Below are 21,005 nucleotides of genomic sequence, written 5' to 3'. Positions count from 1 at the left end.
CGCAACACTTTTGTTTTTGCTCCCATTTTTTATGAGACGGGCAGTCTGAGGCACACCTGTGCACTAATCATGGTGTCTAATCAGCATCTTGATATGGAACACCTGTGAGGTGGGATGGATTATCTCAGCAAAGGAGAAGTGCTCACTATCACAGATTTAGACAGATTTGTGAACATTTGAGAGAAATGGTGATATTGTGTCTGTGGAAAAAGTTTTAGATCTTTGAGTTCATCTCATAAAAAATGGGAGCAAAACAAAAGTGTTGCGTTTGTATTTTTGTTGAGTGTAATAATAATAATAATAATAATGATAATAAAAATAACAGTCTGATGTAGACATTATTTACAGTTTTATCCAGTAATATTATCATATATACATTTTTGTTAAATATAGTATAAAATTAACAAATGAATTACTGTTAGTAAAAAATATATTAGTGTAAAAATTATTTTTTACATGCAAATGTTGCAATGAAATAATATTAACAATAACAATGCTAATAATACCTATAATGATAATAATAATAATACTGCTAATAATAATATTCTAGTTTTGATGTAGACGTTATTTACATTTATTATATAATTTTTATTTACTTTTTTTACAAATAAAAAAATGTGACATGTTTTCTCCATTTTGTGAAACTAACAGATAATAATCTCTAAAATCCCAGATGTTTTTATTTATTTAAAAAATTATCCATCCGTTCTCTATACACCGCTTAATCCTCATTTGGGTCACAGGATAAAAAAAATGATTTTTTTATACATAATATTAATATAATATATAATACTACAGGCCAAAACTATAAATAATGTCTACATCAAAACTGGCCCTATTATTATCATTATTATTATTATTATTATTATTATTATTACAACATTTGGCTACAAAAATGGACATTTTTCTTTACAATATTTGACGGTAAAATTATACAATTTACAAAATCCCAGATTTTTTCTGAAAATTAGTTTAGGCCAAAACTGTAAATAATGTTTACATCAAAACTAGCATTATGTCATTAGTGATTTATTTATGCATTCATTTTTACTGCATTTGACTATAAAAATTGACAAAAATTATAATTTTTAATAATACTTTTATTCTGTGATTTTATTACGTTATCAGTAATTTTAAAAAATCTGTAGATGAAGTTCAGAAATGACAGAACATTTTTGCCTGTAAAATAAATATTATTAAATAAATAATGACTAATAATATTTTTATTACCAATTTAAATGCAGTAAAAGTTGTGTAATTTTAGCTCCACGTGTTGTAAAAGAACAAATAGTTTATTGTGAAACAATGACGTCAGTTTTTGCCTGTTTTTAAAATTTTTTACAGTCAACATGAAAATTAATTTGTTTATTACTACCTGCAATTAAAACCAAATAAGAACAAAAAAATTAATCGTTTTTTTAAGTTTTAGAATTTTATTGAATATTTCTGTTTGAGATAAACATCTGGCAAACAATTACATGGCAGTTTCTGAATGAATTCCCATTTGTTTACAGTTCTACAAGCTTTTCAAAAATCCGCTTTTTCTACGTTCTGATTGGTTAAAGCTCCGTTTGTGTTCCCTGCGGTAGAAATCTGCCCGACGACACCACAAACAGTGAGGAAATGTGGAACACCTTCATCTTATGTACAGCGCTGAGCTCAGAAAGTGAGTCTATACAACCAATCGATATACAAAATGTGGTTTTAATCTCTTCTCACATCCGTCTGACACACAAAGCTACATCCAAAGAACATTTAAAAGACTAAAGAACTCAGATAGAAGCAACTTTACCGACTAACAGCATCAGAAAGATCATCTGATGCTAACAGGGTTTGATTAACAGCTTATTTCTACCTTTAAGCCTGTTATACATGTCTCTTTATGTTGTGTCTTGTTGTTGTCGTTTTGTCTCATTTTTGTCCTTTTGTGTCTCATTTTTGTCATTTTCAGTCTTGTTTTTGTCATTTGTGTGTCGTCATTTTCGTGTCTCCTTTTTTTGTTTTCTATCTCGCTTTGTGTCTCATTTTAGTAGTTTTGTCTCGTTTTTGTCATTTTTTCATTTTATCTTGTTTTTGTCATTTTCTGTCTTGCTATTTGCCATTTTGTATTTTGTTTTTGTTGTTTCGTGTCTCATTTTTGTCGTTTGTCTCATTTATGCAGTTTTCTGTCTCGTTTTTGTCATTTTCTCTCATCTTGTCGTTTTGTCTCGTTTGTCAATTTCTGTCTCATTTTTGTCATTTTGTGTCTTATTTTTGTTGTTTGTGTCTCATTTTTGTCATTTTGTGTCTCACTTTTTGTTATTTGCTGTCTCATTTTTGTCCTTTTGCCTCATTTTTGTCATTTTCTGTCTCGTTTTCGTTGTTTGTGTCTCATTTTTGTCATTTCTCATTTTTGTCATTTTCTGTCTCGTTTTTGTTGTTTGTGTCTCATTTTTGTAATTTTCTGTCTCGTTTTTGTCATTTGTGTCTTATTTTTTGTCATTTGCTGTCTCATTTTTGTCCTTTTGTCTCATTTTTGTCCTTTTGTCTCATTTTTGTCATTTTCTGTCTCGTTTTTGTTTTTTGTGTCTTGTTTTTGTCATTTTGTACCTCGTTTTTGTCATTTTCTGTCTCGTTTTTTTGTTTGTTTCTCGTTTTTGTCATTTTCTGTCTCGTTTGTGTCTTATTTTTTGTCATTTGCTGTCTCATTTTTGTCCTTTTGTCTCATTTTTGTCCTTTTGTCTCATTTTTGTCATTTTCTGTCTCGTTTTTGTTTTTTGTGTCTCGTTTTTTTCATTTTGTACCTCGTTTTTGTCATTTTCTGTCTCGTTTTTTTGTTTGTTTCTCGTTTTTGTCATTTTCTGTCTCGTTTGTGTCGTTTGTGTCTTATTTTTTGTCATTTGCTGTCTCATTTTTGTCCTTTTGTCTCATTTTTGTCATTTTCTGTCTCAGTTTTGGTCATTTTCTGTCTTGTTTTTGTCGTTTTGTGTCGTCTGAGAACACTTCTGGGGAAACACATTTTTCATTTGTGTTTTCAACTAGCTTTTTTTTTTTCTTGGCAGACTCGGGCTTCCATACAAAACAGACTACAAAAATAGAAAAGTGTCTGAGCAATAAAAAATGATTCACCCTACTTCTGGAGCAGAAACACTAGCTCCTGTTCAGCCTAATATAGCGACACTTTTACACGTAAACACATCAGCTGCAGCTTCTTCTTCTACTGTCTACTAAAAATTACAAAAACTACGTCCTGCTAACCTCCGTGTGTTGTGTTTGTGCTGACTCCTCCTCATCTGTGTGATTAAGACCTTCTCTGGAGAATAACAAGCTCACAGTAGTTGCTCTAAAACATGACATCCAGAACAGTGTGTGCATATTTGGGCTGGCTAGGTGGCGCTGTTCTTGTGCGGCAGACATTTCTGCCAGGGGCTGAAGGGGAGCGAGAGGATGATGAAGAGGAGACCCCCGAAGATGAGGATGGCTCCGGCCGACCCGACACAGGCCACCGACCAGGAGAGCTCGTGGTGTAGAGGAACCGAGTGGTCGCTGGACAGCAGAGCCAGAACAGACTGGTGGAAGATCAGCACCGAGAGCAGAACCAGCACACCTGGACAGGTAAAGGACAGGTAGAAGACAGATAGAGAGCAGGTAGAAGACAGGTTGAAGACAGTCAGAGGACAGATAGAGAGCAGGTAAAGGACAGGGACAGGAGGGATTAGAGGAGTTTAAAGTTGGGCTGAGACTTCAGCGCATTCACTACGATTCATTCATTACAGAACAAATAAGGCTTTTAATGGCACTTTTCTGACACACCAATAACACTGATGAACACTCCAGCCCAGTAGGTGGCGCTTATGAACCTAAAGTCTGTTTTCCAGCCATGAAGAAGATAAACAGGACGTGTTCAGTCATTTTGTCTCGTTTTTGTCGTTTTACATCTTATGTCGTTTTACATCTTGTTTATGTCATTTTACATCATTTATGTCATTTTGAGTCTTTTTTTGTTTTATATCTTGTTTATGCTTTGTTTATGTCTTTTTGTGTCTTGTTTACAGCATTTTACGTCTTGTCTTGTCATTTTATGTCTTGTTTATGTCATTTTGTGTCTTGTTTGTCATTTCATATCCTGTCGTTTTTCATTGTGTCATTTTACGTCTTGTTTAAGCCGTTTTGCATCTTATTTATGTTGTTTACATCTTGTTTATGTCATTTTACATTTTGTTAATGTCTTTTTGTGTCTTGTTTACAGCATTTTACGTCTTGTTTATGTCATTTTGCATCTTGTTTATCTCATTGTACATCTTGTTTATGTCATTTTGGGCCTTATTTGCGTCGTTTTGCATCTAGTTGTCTTTTTGCATGCTTTGTCATTTTGTCTCATTTTTGTTGCTTTCTCTCTTGTTTTGTCATTTCGTACCTTGCTTTTGGCATTTCTGTCTCGTTTTTTATCATTTTCTGTCTAGTTTTTGTCGTTTTGCATCTTGTTTTTGTTGTGTGTCTCATTTTTGTCATTTTGTGTCTTGTTTTCATCATTTTCTGTCTTGTTTTTGTCATTTTCTGTCTTGTTTTTGTTGTTTTCTATCTTGTTTTTGACCAACATGGTGGCTTGATCGCGAAACTTTACTAAGAAAACTGTTCAGCAAAAAGTTTAGTTCAATAAAAGGAATGAATAGTTTGCTAAAAGGAATAAATAGTGAACTAAAAGGAATAAGTAGCTAGTTAGCAATAGCAAATAGCTAGCTAAAAGGAATGACTAGTTACCTAAAAGGATTAAATAGTTTGCTAAAAGGAATAAATAGTTAGCTAAACGTAGTGAACAGTTAGCTAAAATGAATGAATGGTTAAATAATAGGAATAAATAGCTAAAAATAGTCAACTGTTTATGTTTAGCTAATTATTTAATGGATTACATTTTTATCAGTGTATTGCTTCTTAGTTAACTATTTGTTAGTGTGAACAAACTATACCTATTCATAATAATAATGCATTTTAACTAGATTAACCTCTGCTGCAGGGGTTCCTGCTATTTTAAAAAAGGTCCTGGAGAGTTTTCGTTCAGTAAAAGTCACCTGAGAGGATGAAGCAGAAGGAGGCTGGTTTGAGGAAGAAGGCGACTCCTTTGCTGAGCGCCATGGCGATGCAGAGGGAACCCATCACCATCATGGTCAGACTGAGGAGGGCCAGGATGGCTGCAGCCAGGTTCAGATCTGGAAACCAGCAGGAGAACAGAAAGTTTCAAAATAAATGTCTAGGACTGTGTGCAGAGAGAAACCTGCAGCAGAAATAATATAAAGTTCTGTGCAAAAAGCCACCTGACCAAGCTGTTGGTTTGAGTGAAAACATCCAGCTGGCTCCTCTTAAAACACATTTTACTGGCATCCTAAACCTGAACAGGTGCAACCTAAAAACCTGATCACGTTTCCTGCCGCCCTGCCAGTTCTGTGTTTCTAACGGACATTATTTCATTAATTAAAGCGAGCAGATAACTGGAGCGTAGGTGAGATAAACAACAAACGACCGGCTGCAGCTTCATGTATGTCCAACTTCACTTTAGACTTTCCTGGTTGCTACAGAAAATGATTTATCGCCACAACAAATGTTGATTTATAGTGATTTTTTTATTCACCAGCAGGTTTCTTCTGAATGGAAACAAGAGATAAAAGACAGTAAATCACTGTGTTAGAGATGTAAATGATGAATCTGAGCTATTATTATCTGGTTGAGCTGCACCATCATCTTCATATTTGTTTGTCTTGTTGAAAGGTTCACGAAGCTGCATCTCCTCAAAAATATATAACAATTTCAAAAGTAAGGACAATTTAAACTGATTAAAATTATCTTTTTTAAAGTGATAACTAGTTAGCTAAAATGACTAAATAGTTAGCTAAAGGAATAAATAGTGAGCTAAGAATAACATATTATTAGCTAAAAGTATATTAAATAGTTAAAAGTAGTGAATAGTTAGCTAAATGTAATAAACAGTTAGAGATAAGGAATAAATAGTTAGCTGAAAGGAACAAACAGTTTGCTAAAAGGAATGAATAGTTAGCTGAAAGGAATAAATAGTTAGCTGATGGTTAGCTAAAAGGAATAAATAGTTAGCTAAAAGTAATAAACAGTTAGCAAAAAGAAATGAATAGTTAGCTGAAAGGAATAAATAGTTAGCTAATAGTTAGCTAAAAGGAATAAATAGTTAGCTAAAAGTAATAAACAGTTAGCAAAAAGAAATGAATAGTTAGCTGAAAGGAATAAATAGTTAGCTGAAAGGAACAAACAGTTTGCTAAAAGGAATGAATAGTTAGCTGAAAGGAATAAATAGCTAATAGTTAGCTAAAAGGAATAAATAGTTAGCTAAAAGTAATAAACAGTTAGCAAAAAGAAATTAATAGTTAGCTGAAAGGAATAAATATTTTTGCTAAAAGGAATAAATACTTAGCTAATAGTTAGCTAAAATGAAAAAATACTTAGCTAAAAGGGATAGTTAGTCAAAATGAATACATAGTTAGCCAAAACAAACATATAATGAGCTGAAAGTATTAAATAGCTAGCTAAAACTACTGGATAGGCTGCTAAAATGAATAAACATTTACCTCAAAGTGCACAGGAAACTGTTCTGATAAGGTTTTCTGCACACCTGGCTCATGATATGAACATGTAAAGAGTTTATTGGTCTATTGTCATTGATAGTTTAGGTTTATGCTGCGATTACACTCAAAAAATTAACCTTAACAGGGAGTTTCATGTGTTTTTATCAAACTGAGTATTTCTTGACTTTATTCTTTGTCAGACTTCTGTAGTTTTCAGTGTTTTAATGCCACAGAAGCTCAAACATGTAACTGTCTGAACTTTAGCTGATGTTTCTGGAGGCAGCTTCCTCTCACAGCTTCGTGTCAAATGTCAGAATTCGCTTCAATGCATTGATTTTTTTCCAAACTTCTGACACAAAAAGATGGCCTATGGTGGCCATGACGTGAGTATTAAACCAAATTGATGATGATTTATAGAGTTACCTAAAAGGAAATAGTTTGATAAAAGTAGTGAATAGTTAGCTAAAAGGAATAAATAGTGAGCAACAAGGATCAAAAAGTTAGCTAAAATAGTCAATATTTAGCTAAAAGGGATAGTGAACTTGAAGGAAAAATAGTGAAAAGGAATAAATACTTAGCTAAAAGTAGTGAATAGCTAGCTAAAAGTAATAAATAGTCAGCTAAAACTAGCAAATACTTAGCTAAAAGTAGTGAATAGGTAGCTTAAAGGATTAAATAGCTTAAAGGAATAAATAGTGAACTAAAAGGAACAAATAGTAAGCTAAAGGGAAAAAATCATGAACTAGCAGGAACAAATAGTGAGCTAAAAGGAATAAACAGTGAACTAAAATAAATAAATAATGAGCTAAAAGTAATAAATAGTCAACTAAAAGAAATGAATAGTTACCTAAAAGTATTGAATAGTTAGTTAAATGGAAGAGGAGGATGAGGTGGAGAGACGGGCACTGAGCAAGATGGAGGCCAGTCTGACAAACATGGATCATCCACTTCACATCTGCTTCAATAAACAAGGAAACATCAGTGGACGGCTCCTATCCCTGCGCTGCAAGACCGAAAGATTTAGGAAATCTTTCTTGCCATCAGCAGTCAGGCTATTCAATTCAAAATTAAACAGATAAGAACCCTGACAACTGAATTTGCCTTTGGGGATGAATAAAGTGATTCTGATTCTGATTCTGAAATAATTAGCTAAAACAAGCAAAAAGTTATCTAAAAGTATTAAATAGTTACCTAAAAGTAGTAAATGGTTAGCTAAAAGTAGTGAATAGTAGTGGCATCATTAGGCCTATTTTAGGGGGGCTTAGTTTCAGTGTTTTCCATTGATGTGTACGGTGCGAAAACTAAAACAAGAAGAACGCCAGCTCATTGTCCATCCATTCTCTATACAGCGCTTTATCCTCACTAGGGTCATGGGGGGTGCTGGAGTCTATCCCAGCTGACTCGGGTGAAGGCAGGGGACACCCTGGACAGGTCACCAGTCTGTCACAGGGCTACATATACAGACACACAGTCACACCGACGGACAATTTAGAGTAACCAATTAACCTCAGCATGTTTTTGGACTGTGGGAGGAAGCCGGAGTACCCGGAGAAAACCCACGCATGCTCAGGGAGAACATGCAAACTCCATGCAGAAAGATCCCAGGCCCACCCCAGGATTCGAACCAGGGATCTTCTTGCTGCAAGGCGAAAGTGCTAACCACTACGCCGCTGAGCAGCCCCCAGGATTTGAACAGGGGATTTTCTTGCTGCAAGGCAAAAGTGCTAACCACTACGCACTGTGCAGCCCCCGGCTCATTGTGCTGCATAGTACAATTGCACACTACGTCGGTTTCCAGAGGGTTAGACGAGTATTTATTTGAAAGAGTAAGTTTACAACAACCCAACATGTGAGGGGGTTAAAAGCAAATGGGTGTTAGTAAAATGCAAATAAACAGAACTAAAAGTGAACTTCATGTTGACATTGATGGGCATTCCAACCAGGAACAAAGTAAAAGATCATCAATACGAAAAAACCAACTCTTCCTGTTCACCTCTTAAAACCCAAAAACACACCGCAGTAGCACCCTAAACTAAAACTACCAATGGGTTCCTGTTTTCCTTTCTTTCACAAATGGCCGTGATATGAATATTAAACCTGAGAAAGAAAACAAACATTAATCAGGCTGAGAGCTGACGGCTTGCTTTGGGAAACTGGGCGACGGCGAGTTAATGGACTGAAACATGCAAACAACAGCATCACTGAGCATCTCTATCCTACTGGTCTTACTCTTATTGGTTGTCTTCTTGAAGATGACGGCGTTCTCTCCAGAGGTGAAGAACTTGAAGTAGGTGCAATTGGATTCTGTGGGTTAAAAAAACAGAAAAGGAGATGAGACAGAGACACGCATCCTCCCTCTGGATGCTCCTAACTATTTACATCAGCTGGAAAACACCTCAACCCTGATCCCAGATCTGCTGGATGATGTGGAGAGAAGGAGGAGTAGCTGCAGGCAGATGGAAGGTGGAGAGCCCCAGATGGAGGAGGAGGTGAGGAGGGGGAGGTTAGCTCTGTCTCCCCCCTCCTCTATATTTAGACAAAAACTGTGAAGTAGTCAGATTCCAGTCGGCTTCACAGACGCATAGTGACGACTTCCAGCCTTGGAAGATTATTCTGTGCATGATGATGGAACGATGCAGATGCAGAAAAACCATTCAGCACGTTAGGAAACATCTTTCACCAAAATATGGTGAAATATGATGATAAAGGATGCTATAGTCAACAGGACAAAACATCAGAAAGTGCTAATCCATTCTTTTACAAGTGAGCTAAAAGGATTAAATAGCGAGCTAAAAGGAATAGCTAGCTAAAATAAAATAAAGAGTTAGCTAAAAGTAATGGTTAGCTAAAACAAAATAGTTACCTAAAAATAATGGTTGGCTAAAACAGAATAAATAGGGAGCTAAAAGTAGAGAATAGTTAGTTAAAAGAAATAGTTTGCTAAAAAGAATCATGAGCGAAAAATAAAACAAATAGGTAGCTAAAAGGAGTAGCTAGCTAAAATAAAATAAATAGTTACCTCAAAGCAATAGTTGGCTAGAACAAAATAAATAGTTAGCTAAAAGTAACAAATAATTAAAAGGGATAAACAGTTAGCTAAAAGGAATAAATAGTGAGCTAAGAGGAGATAATAGTTAGCTAAAAGGAATAGTTAGCTCAAACAAATATATAGTTAGCTAAAAGTAATAGCTAGCTAAAACTAAATAAATGGTGAGCTAAAAGTAGCGAATAGTTATTTAAACTGAATAAATAGTTAGCTAAAGGAGATAATAGTTAGCTAAAAGGAATAGCTAAAACTAAATAAATAGTGAGCTAAAAGTAGTGAATAGTTAATTAAACTGAATAAATAGTTAGCTAAAAGAAATAAATAGTTAGCTGAAAGGGAAAAATAGTGAGCTAAGACGAACATATAATTAGTTGAAATGATTATATAGTTAGCTAAAACTAGTGAATAGTGAGCTAAAAGGAATAAACAGTTAGCTGAAAGTGAGCAAAAAACTTTTCTGATATGGTTTCTGGGTTAGAACTAAAAACTATAAATAGTGTCCACATCAACAATCTAAAACTGTTCCACTGGATTTAAATCAACTACAAATATAATTTTATAAATATTTCCTGTCATTTTTTCAGTTTTTAACTTTACAGCTTCTCGTTATTTTTTATGTATTTACTGGGTTTTTTAGTGACACTATTGCTGCCAAATTTCTGCTTATTCAGCGTGGAGAGATAAACATGTTGCTGTCGTCCATCAGGTCCATCAGCTGCTCTACCAGTCAGCTGGTTCTGGTTCTGTAATTATTCAGCATCATGATGAAACCTGGAGACGACAGACGGCTGCCAGAGGAGAGGAAGCTCAGAACAGTTGTTGTCCTCCAAACATGACGACCATCTGGAGATGAAGCAGCAGCAGAAGGTTCTCAGAACAACAGAGCATGGTGGATCTGCAGCCGGAGAAGCGTCGACAGGAAACAGGAAAATAAGGTGAGCTGTGTTTACTGGTTCCTGGTAGAACATCTCTGAGTTCCAGCAGCTGCTTGTCTGGATATTCAGAGAACCAGGCCACTGCTGAAGATCACTGACATTCTCTGGAGAAGAAACCTGGGTCAGGCTGGATAAAGAGCCTTGAGAGAGGAGCTGTCACACCACCTTCATCACCTCCATCACCTCCATCATCTTCATCAACTTCATCACCTTCATCATCTCCATCACCTTCATCACCTCCATCACCTTCATCATCTCCATCACCTTCATCACCTCCATCACCTCCATCACCTTCATCACCTCCATCACCTCCATCACCTCCATCACCTTCATCATCTCCACCACCTTCATCACCTCCATCATCTCCATCACCTCCATCACCTCCATCACCTCCATCACCTTCATCACCTTCATCATCTCCATCACCTTCATCACCTCCATCACCTTCATCATCTCCATCACCTTCATCACCTCCATCACCTCCATCACCTTCATCACCTCCATCACCTCCATCACCTTCATCACCTTCATCATCTCCATCACCTTCATCACCTCCATCACCTTCATCATCTCCACCACCTTCATCACCTCCATCACCTCCATCACCTCCATCACCTCCATCACCTTCATCACCTTCATCATCTCCATCACCTCCATCACCTCCATCACCTCCATCACCTTCATCACCTCCATCACCTTCATCACCTCCATCACCTCCATCACCTCCATCACCTTCATCATCTCCATCACCTTCATCACCTCCATCACCTTCATCATCTCCATCACCTTCATCACCTTCATCATCTCCATCACCTCCATCACCTTCATCATCTCCATCACCTTCATCACCTCCATCACCTTCATCACCTCCATCACCTTCATCATCTCCATCACCTCCATCACCTTCATCACCTTCATCACCTCCATCACCTCCATCATCTCCATCACCTTCATCACCTCCATCACCTTCATCACCTCCATCACCTTCATCATCTCCATCACCTTCATCATCTCCATCACCTCCATCACCTCCATCACCTTCATCATCTCCATCACCTCCATCATCTCCATCACCTTCATCACCTCCATCACCTCCATCACCTCCATCATCTCCATCACCTCCATCACCTCCATCACCTCCATCACCTTCATCATCTCCATCACCTTCATCACCTCCATCATCTCCATCACCTCCATCACCTTCATCACCTCCATCACCTCCATCACCTTCATCACCTCCATCACCTTCATCACCTCCATCACCTCCATCACCTTCATCACCTCCATCACCTTCATCACCTCCATCACCTCCATCACCTCCATCATCTTCATCACCTTCATCACCTCCATCACCTCCATCACCTCCATCACCTCCATCATCTTCATCACCTCCATCATCTCCATCACCTTCATCACCTTCATCACCTCCATCACCTCCATCACCTTCATCATCTCCATCACCTTCATCACCTTCATCATCTCCATCACCTCCATCACCTTCATCATCTCCATCACCTTCATCACCTCCATCACCTTCATCATCTCCATCACCTCCATCATCTCCATCACCTTCATCATCTCCATCACCTTCATCACCTTCATCATCTCCATCACCTCCATCACCTTCATCATCTCCATCACCTTCATCACCTCCATCACCTCCATCACCTCCATCACCTCCATCATCTCCATCACCTTCATCACCTCCATCACCTCCATCACCTCCATTACCTCCATCACCTCCATCACCTTCATCACCTTCATCACCTTCATCATCTCCATCACCTTCATCACCTCCATCACCTTCATCACCTCCATCACCTCCATCACCTTCATCACCTTCATCACCTCCATCACCTTCATCATCTTCATCACCTCCATCATCTCCATCACCTTCATCACCTCCATCACCTCCATCACCTCCATCACCTTCATCACCTTCATCATCTCCATCACCTTCATCACCTTCATCACCTCCATCACCTTCATCACCTCCATCACCTCCATCACCTCCATTACCTCCATCACCTTCATCATCTTCATCACCTCCATCATCTCCATCACTTACATTTAACTAATGTAGAGCAACTTTAACTAAAATAGAGCAACTGTAACTAAAACAGAGCAATTTTAACAAATTTTAGAGCAACTTTAACAAATATAGAGCAACTTGAACACATGTAGAGCAACTTCAACTCAATTTAGAGCAACTTGAACAAATATAGAGCAACTTGAACAAATATAGAGCAACTTGAACACATGTAGAGCAACTTCAACTCATTTTAGAGCAACTTTAACTAATATAGAGCAACTTTAACAACTATAGAGCAATTTTAACTAATATAGAGCAACCTTAACTGATACAGAGCAACTTTAACTCATATAAAGCAACTTGAACACACAGAGCAACTTCAACTCATTTTAGAGCAACTTTAACAAATAAAGAGGGCGGCTGTGGTTCAGGTGGTAGAGCGGATCGTCCAATGATCAAAGGGTCGGTGGTTTGATTCCCGCTCTGACCTAGTCATGTGCTGTTGTGTGCTTGGGCAAGACAATTTACCCGCCTTGCCTCCAGTGCTGCTCTCACACTGGTGTGTGAATGTTGGTGGTGGTCAGAGGGGCCGTAGGTGCGGATTGGCAGCCATGCTTCTGTCAGTCTGCCCCAAGGCAGCTGTGGCTACAAATGTAGTTTACCACCACCAGAGTGAGAATGTGTGAGCGAATGAATAATGGATCCATTGTGAAGCGCTTTGAGTGGCCAAAAAAGCGCTATATAAATCTAATCCATTATTATTATTACATCCTGTTACTCCTCAAGTTTAAGGTCACTTAGAAATGTCCAAACTTTAGACTGGTAGTGTTTATAAACAGGTCTATCCAGCTTTAACAAGAAGAACCCAGCGTCAGAGACTTTCACCTCCAGGAAGTTCTACTGGACCACAGATAGAACGTTTTCTGAATTTTCACATTCTCCAGCTGGATATAAACCGGCTGATTGTAATTCTGTTCAGTGAATGGATCATTTAAGTTATGAAGTCATGTTTTGTTTCTGCTTCAGCACTTTTTATTGTTTAGTTGCTGATGTGGTCGACTTGAAGCTGTTGAGTGCATTAAAATCCTCCAAGACAAATGTTACAAAGTGGCTGCTGGAGTTATTTCAGTTATGCAGATATTTATGGAAAATACTGAAATGTGTTGTGCTCATCCAGCCACAGAACCTTCATCCATATTTTACATGAAGAACCATTTTCAATACTGAATGCCCTTGCTCTGTTTTTTTCTGTTTTTTTAAGCTCAATGTTTTTTATTATCCCTTAATGTTATCTCTATAATAAGATTTTAAAAGGGCAAAATGCTCTTAAAATACACCAGAATGCAGGAAATAGGATCAGTAATTTTCTAAATTTTCTGGGGGAGGACCCCAGACCCCCCCCCCCACACACACACACACACACACACACACACCACCACCACCACCAGCATCACACACAGACCAAATCTCACTCTAACGTCTGGTCAGAAGGTGGCAGTCCTGAATTATTGTGTTGTGAGCAAAAGTCATGGCCACTGTGGCCTAAAACATTTACACAGTACAGTATCTCTGAATAAATCTAAATCTGTCCAAAAAGTGGAAAAGCAATTTCTCAGTTTTTGTTAGCTGTTTGTGAAATTAAACGTTCACTCACATCCTGTGCATCTCCTGGGGGCTAAGCCCCCCGTCCCTAAAACCTAGTGACGCCCCTGTAAACTGGTATATTCATGCACAGCGTCAGAGACCCTCACCTCCAGGAAGTTCTACTGGACCACAGCTCTCCCTCTCCGGGTCGATGTCGGCCACCCACAGCGTCCGGATGCAGCCCTTCCACAGACCGTAGTGGGCCATCTGGCAGGTCTGGTTCCCACCGAGGTTCTTGGGCTGGGCCAGCTCCACCCAGAACTCGTGCCCATCCCCAGCACCGTCAGCGTCACGCCGATGATGGCCACGAAGAAGGCCAGCTTGATCTTCCCCTCTTGGCTGTCGCTCATCCTGTGGACCCTCCGCTGACCTCTGCCGCCCTTCATCCCGCCCAGACCTCCGCCTTGACCGGCGCCGGCCACCCCAATCCGACCCTCCTCATCCTGCTGCACGAAGAAGTTGGACCACATCCTGGAGGTCGGAGGCTACAGCCGAGGGTTTTCTACTGAAAACAGGAGGATGAGGAGGAAAGCAGTGGGCAGGACGGTGAAATCAGGCGAACAGACGTCTGAATGGAGCTGCAGCAGATCAGGAGGCGGACGGATAAAACGGGAAGAGACGGAGGCGAGAATCAGGATGTCTGTGTTCCGTCCAGAACTCTGAAAGATGCGAAACAGGAAGATGAAAGAGCCGCCGGCAGATGTTCCACCAGCACTGAAGCCGTCACGTCTAATCTCCGGCAGCGTCGTCACAGAGAACCGTGACACACTTCGACCGACAACAGAGGAACCAGATGGCGCCTCGGAACAGAAAACAAAGGTTCTGGATGAGCCGCTGGAGTGGGTCGGAACCGAGTTAAAAGGAGAGACAACAGTAAAGAACCGGACTGGACCCACAACCACAACCTACAGGCTCTATTAATAGAAACAGCCCAGATAGACTCCGCTTCTGATCTGAGAAAGTTCTACTGATGTTTCCGTTGCCTTTTTAGTTCCCAGAATGTTCTTCCTAAAGACGTTCTAAAAACATTTGGAGATGACATTAAACCTGTCCTGCCCTAAATGTTCTTCCTTTGTCATTGTGGAACATTGTAGGAACTCGGCTAGATTCTTGTTCCCTCAACAACTTATAACACTGTAAGGAAAAGGTTCTGCTTTTCTGAATATTTCACAGGACAGGAACGTCCAATGAAGAACGTTCTCTGGATTGAAAGTTCTACTAATGTTTTCAACTGACATTTTCTTTTTGTTTTTCTATCCCAAAATGTTCCTCCTAAAGACGTTCTATAAACATTTGGTGATGACATTACACCTGTCATGCTCTGAATGTTCTTCCTTTGTCATTGTAGAACATTGTGGAAACGTTTTGTAGATTTTTGTTCCCTCAACAACTCGGATAATTGTAGGAAGAACGTTCTACTTTTGTAAATATATCGCAGAACAGGAACGTCTAATGAAGAACGTTCTGTGAAAGTTCTACAGCTAGAAGTTTTCTTTTAATTCCCAGAATGTTCTTCTTTCGAGCAGAATAACCAAAGATGTTCTAAAAATGTTTTGTGATAACAGTGTTAGAGCATTATAACGTTATAATCACTGTGGAACATTGTGGGAATGGTTCATAGATTCTACGATATGTTCCCTCAGCAACAACCCCAAAACATCCTCAGAACGTTGCAGCCAACTATGTTATAATATCACACTACTGGAACATTCTATAGAGAACGTTCTGTCATCTGAGGCCTTGATAACATCTGGAAAATGAGTCCCGTATGTTGGTTTGAGAACGTTGGGAGAATGTTTTGAAGAAAAAAGTTCTATATTGTGTTCCCTCAACAACATTTTGGAGGAAAAATGTTCCACTCTTGGTAAAAGATCACATCACAGGAACATTTTATGTATAAGAAGTCGCCTGAGGCCTCCATAACATCTGGAAAACTTTCGCAGAATGTTGGATTGAGAACGTCTTTCTTCTGTAATCACGGAACATAATTCTCTAAACATCCTCTGAATGTCAAAATGTTCTTAGTTCACTTTAGACTTCACAGGAACAGTTTTATAAATATTCCTAAAACGTTCTGAGGCGGGTGACAGATGTTTACAGTGGGAACGTTTGTTTTCAGTTTCCAGGACGTTCCTCTTAAAGGCAGTAGAACATGGATGGACGTTGGTGAAGAAAGACTAGAACAACAACAGAATCTATAAAACGCTCCTGAAAAGGTCCACAGTGTTACATGACAACAAAGGAACAGTCATTTGGAGAACGTTCTACTGGTCTAACAGCGTTATCACCCAACATTTTTACAGCCTGTTTAGTTATCCCACTTTTAAAGAGAACATTATAAGAACCAACAAAAAACTTAAGGTTAAAAACATTAGTGGAATTCTGCAGAACTTTCTCAGAACATTTCCAGAACGAAAGGAATTCCAGCCGGATCCCCTTTGATCCGAGGGATAACGTTCTGCCACAAATACCTCCAGAGGTCTGAATGTGTGACGTCCACACTGTGGCCTCATGAAGCTCTTTGTTATTCTGAGCTGTGAGATTCAAACTATGTGATGGAGGAGATTCAGAGGACTGAACCCTGCAGAGATGACGAGGAGGCAGTAGTTAACTGTACCGAGCAAGTAGGAGGTAGGAAACAGGGAGTAGGAGGTAGGAAACTGGTAGTACTAGGTAGGAAACAGGAAGTTGGAGGTAAGAAACAGGAAGTTGGAGGTAGGAAACAGAAGGTAGAAGGTTAGAAGTAAGAAGTAGGAAACAGGAGGTAGGAAGTAGGAAACAGGACATAGTAGGTTAGAAGAAGGAGGTAGGAAACAGGAAGTAGAAGGTAGGAAGTAGGAAACAGGAAGTAGGAGGTTAGAAGTAGGAGGTAGGAGGTAGGAGGTTAGAAGTAGGAAACAGAGACAGGCGGTACGAAGCAGGAAACAGGAGGTTGGAAACAGGACATAGGAGATAGGAAACAGGACGTAGGAAGTAGGAAACAGAAGATAGAAGGTTAGAAGTAGGAAGTAGAAGACAGGAGGTAGGAAACAGGATGTAGGAGATCAAAAACTGAAGGTACGAGATAGGAAACAGGATGTAGGAAATAAGAAACAGGACGTAGTAGGTTAGAAGCAGAAGGTAGGAACAGGAAGTAGAAGGTAGGAAGTAGGAAACTGGAAGTAGGAGGTAAGAAGTAAACAGGAAGTAGGAGGTTAGAAGTAGGAGGTAGGAAACTGGAAGGTGGAGGTTAGACATAGAAGGTAGAAAGAAGGAAACAGGACATAGGAGGTAGGACACAAGAAGCGAGAAACATGAGGTAGGAAACATGATGTAGGATGTTGGAAGTAGGAGGTAGAAGGTAAGAAACAGAAAATAGGAGGTAAGAAGTAGGAGGGAGGAGGTAGGAAACAAGAAGTAGGATGAAGGAAACAGGATGTAGGAGGTCAGAAGTAGGAGGTAGGAGGTTAGAAGTAGGAAACAGAGATAGGTGGTAGGAAGCAGGAAACAGGATGTAGGAAGTAGGAAACAGAAGGTAGAAGGTTAGAAGTAGGAAGTAGGAAAAAGGATGTAGGAGATTGAAAACTGAAGGTACGAGATAGAAAACAGGAAGGTAGGAAGTAGGAAACAGGATGTAGTAGGATAGAAGCAGGAGGTAGGAAACAGGAAGTAGAAGGTAGGGAGTTTGACAGTAAACTGAAGATCTTTGGACAAAACATTTGAGGAAAAACTGAAACGCAATTCAGTAAGCAGCTGATTTATTTATCAGAATTAATCATAAAATAGAAAAATTAAAAAATGTAATTAAACTACACCCTTCACCTTTTTTATAAATATTATTATTATTATTGTAATTATTATTAAGGGTGAACAGAGTCTGCTGAATCGGTCTGTAGTAAACTGAGCTCATGTTGACTTTGTTCTGACTGTAAACATCTTTGAGCTAACAGCCGGCTACATGCTACATGCACCAATGAAGGGAAGGTGTGGAATAGCAGCCGTGCATTAAAATACTCCCCCAGCATTAAGAGGAATAAACAATACCAAGACTGCTGCTGCTGACAGCCAGCTTAGTGCTGATAGGGTTCTGTTACAACCACATCAGCAGGTCAGAGAGCAGCCGAGACACAAACAAGCTGCTTTCACGACAACTTACCCTCATTTATACACATTTATGAGGCTGGAGAGGAGCTGAAGCTGTGCTGCATGGACACAAACCGTCCAGCAGCTGAGACCAGGGGCAGTGGGTGCATTTTTATGGTGTGAAAAAGAGGAGCTTCTCACCTTTCCACCAAAAAACGTAAATCAAATCACAGCAACGGCAGCAGGCAGAGTGAGGAGCAGCAGAAAGCAGCAGAAAAGAAGCAGAATCTGACCTGTTTGCTGTGTTGTTGAGTTCAGGAGGAACTGGAAGCTCAGCGAGAGCAGAGAGGAGGAGGAGGAGGTGGAGGGAGGTGCTTCCACTTATGGAGGTGGAGGGGGGCTACTGTGTGTTTGTATGTCCACCAACACGTCTGCAGCAGTAAATAATGCGACGGAGCTGCAGCAGGGTGGTCGGCTCACGCTGCTTCTGCTGAGCGTCTATTTTAGACCAACACCTGTTAATGACATTAATGGGCCGAAGGAGGAGAGTTTATAGGAGAGGGGTCGCATTTTACTGCAGCTCAGAGGGGGAAGAGGAGGCCGAGGGAGCACGCACCAGACTGGAAAAAATATATATAATAATGAAACATTTTAAAAAATAAACAGGAGGCCGAGGAGCACGCACCAGACTGGAAAAATATATATAATAATGAAACATTTTTAAAAATAAACAGGAGGCCGAGGGAGCACGCACCAGACTGGAAAAATATATATATAATGACATTTTTTTAAAAAAATAAACAGGAGGCTGAGGGAGCACGCACCGGACTGGAAAAATATATATAATAATGAAACATTTTTAAAAAATAAACAGGAGGCCGAGGGAGCACGCACCAGACTGGAAAAAATATATATAATAATGAAAATTTTTTAAAAAAATAAACAGGAGACTGAGGGAGCACACCCGGACTGGAAAAAAAATAATAATAATGAAAAAAAAATAAAAAATAAACAGTAGGCCGAGGAGCACGCACCGGACTGGAAAAAATAAAATAAAATAATAATAATAATAATAACAATAATAATAATCTTTTAAAAAACAGAGGAGGCCGAGGGAGCATGCTCCTGACTGGAAAAAATATATATTATAAATAAAAAAAATAAAAAAAATAAAAATATAAACGGTGGAGTCTGAGGAAACATGCAAGGATTGTATAAAATATATAATAATAATTTAAATGACCATGCACTGGACTGTAAATATATATAATAATAATAATTAAAAAAACGTTAACAAAAACAGTGGAGTCTAAGGCAGCATGCACTGGACTGTAAAGAAAAACACACACACATGTTATATGTACTGTAAAAATAAATAAAATAATTTTTTTTTTTAAAAAGTGAAGTCTAAGGCACGCACTGGACTGTAAAAAAAATGAATTCTTTTAAATAAACTGTGGAAATCTAACACAGACACCATGCACTGTACTGTAAAACAATTACTTAAAGGAAAAAAAATAAAAATTGTGGAATCTAAAGGACCGTGGCTGGATTTTTGGTGGCTTCAGTCTGATTTCTGCTGCCAGTTTAGTTTCACAGCGAAGCGACTTCATGGAAGCGACAGTCGAGGACAGAAACAGAAAAAAGGACGAACGGAGCTTCAGGCTCAGAATAAAAACCTGTCGCAGGTTTCAGAGCCGGCAGCATTCACCTCATCTGATGAACAGGAGGCGAAGAAACGCGATTTACTGCAGAAAATAAACACTAAACTACCCCAAACATGATGCTATAAATCAGAATAATGACACCTAAATGTAATAATAATAAGTAAATGGAAGATTCAGAACGGCAAAATAATACATTTAAATATCAGAAAATAATGCAGAAATAATAGATAAATATTATTTAAATAATAAGGAAAAAATAAATATTAATAAACAACAAAGCAAGAAGCCTGAAAACCAGAATAATCTGTCATTTTCTGGATTTATTACTTAACTGTAGATTACAAACTTTAGTTTAAACATTAACTTATTTTACAGATATAACGATTATTTTTGGTTTGAATCAATCAGTAGTTTTGGTTTTTAAAAACTTTTTCTCTCCACGATGACAAATGTCTAGTTTAGTCCACAAAAATGACATTAATTAAATTAAAACAAGAAAATACATTGGGCAAAACTGTAAATAATGTTCACGGAACCCATAATAAAACAAAATAGATAAAAATGTAATTAAATTAGGTCTTATTAAATTAACTTAAACTGTATTTTACAGAGTTCCTTTTGGTTAAATTACTGTTACTGGAGTAAAATCACAGACAACATTAATTTATATTATAACCACAATAAACAGGACAAAACTGTAGATAATGTCCACCTTAAAACAAAATAAATTAAATAAATTGAAATTGCAATAGGTCAAATTAATTAAATGATATTTACAGAGTTTTTTACTCAGTAAATTATTTTACTGAGTAAAAGAACAGAAGAAAAAAACATTAATTTATATCACGACTGTATAAAAGCAGGGCAAAACTGTTAATGTTCACATCATAATGAAATAAAACAAAATTCCAGAATAAACGGTCAGAAGGTTTCCATGATAAACACGTGGAACCAGGACTATGAGGAGTTTTATAACCAGTAAAAACATCTGAAGCAGACGGTCAGCAGCTCAGAGCTTAAACCTGGTCTAATGTTAATAATAATAATGGATTA

At 38.3% G+C, this 21,005-nt stretch overlaps 2 protein-coding genes across 2 annotated transcripts; both read right to left on the bottom strand.

Moving 5' to 3' along the window:
• Window positions 1-1,410: 1,410 nt before the first annotated feature.
• On the bottom strand, window positions 1,411-18,894 carry cacng6b (calcium channel, voltage-dependent, gamma subunit 6b). Its single transcript, XM_051957281.1, is given in 6 exon segments — window positions 1,411-3,586; window positions 5,049-5,186; window positions 8,796-8,870; window positions 14,331-14,489; window positions 14,492-14,882; window positions 18,579-18,894. Coding segments are annotated over 5 exon segments (795 nt in total). The 5' UTR covers window positions 14,694-14,882; window positions 18,579-18,894; the 3' UTR covers window positions 1,411-3,365.
• Window positions 10,075-13,693, bottom strand: LOC127536563 (uncharacterized). The gene is made up of 5 exons (XM_051957280.1): window positions 12,045-13,693; window positions 11,406-11,450; window positions 11,208-11,369; window positions 11,037-11,117; window positions 10,075-10,730 (listed from the first exon to the last, which is right to left on the bottom strand). The coding sequence occupies exons 1-5, from the start codon at window positions 12,606-12,608 to the stop codon at window positions 10,704-10,706; spliced, it is 879 nt and encodes a 292-aa protein (XP_051813240.1). The 5' UTR covers window positions 12,609-13,693; the 3' UTR covers window positions 10,075-10,703.
• Window positions 18,895-21,005: the final 2,111 nt, after the last annotated feature.

The sequence above is a fragment of the Acanthochromis polyacanthus genome, chromosome 12, assembly GCF_021347895.1.
Source record: "Acanthochromis polyacanthus isolate Apoly-LR-REF ecotype Palm Island chromosome 12, KAUST_Apoly_ChrSc, whole genome shotgun sequence".
Classification (NCBI taxonomy): domain Eukaryota; kingdom Metazoa; phylum Chordata; class Actinopteri; family Pomacentridae; genus Acanthochromis; species Acanthochromis polyacanthus.
The sequence above is the reverse complement of the archived record's forward strand: the minus strand, read 5'-3'. Positions and strand labels throughout refer to the sequence as shown.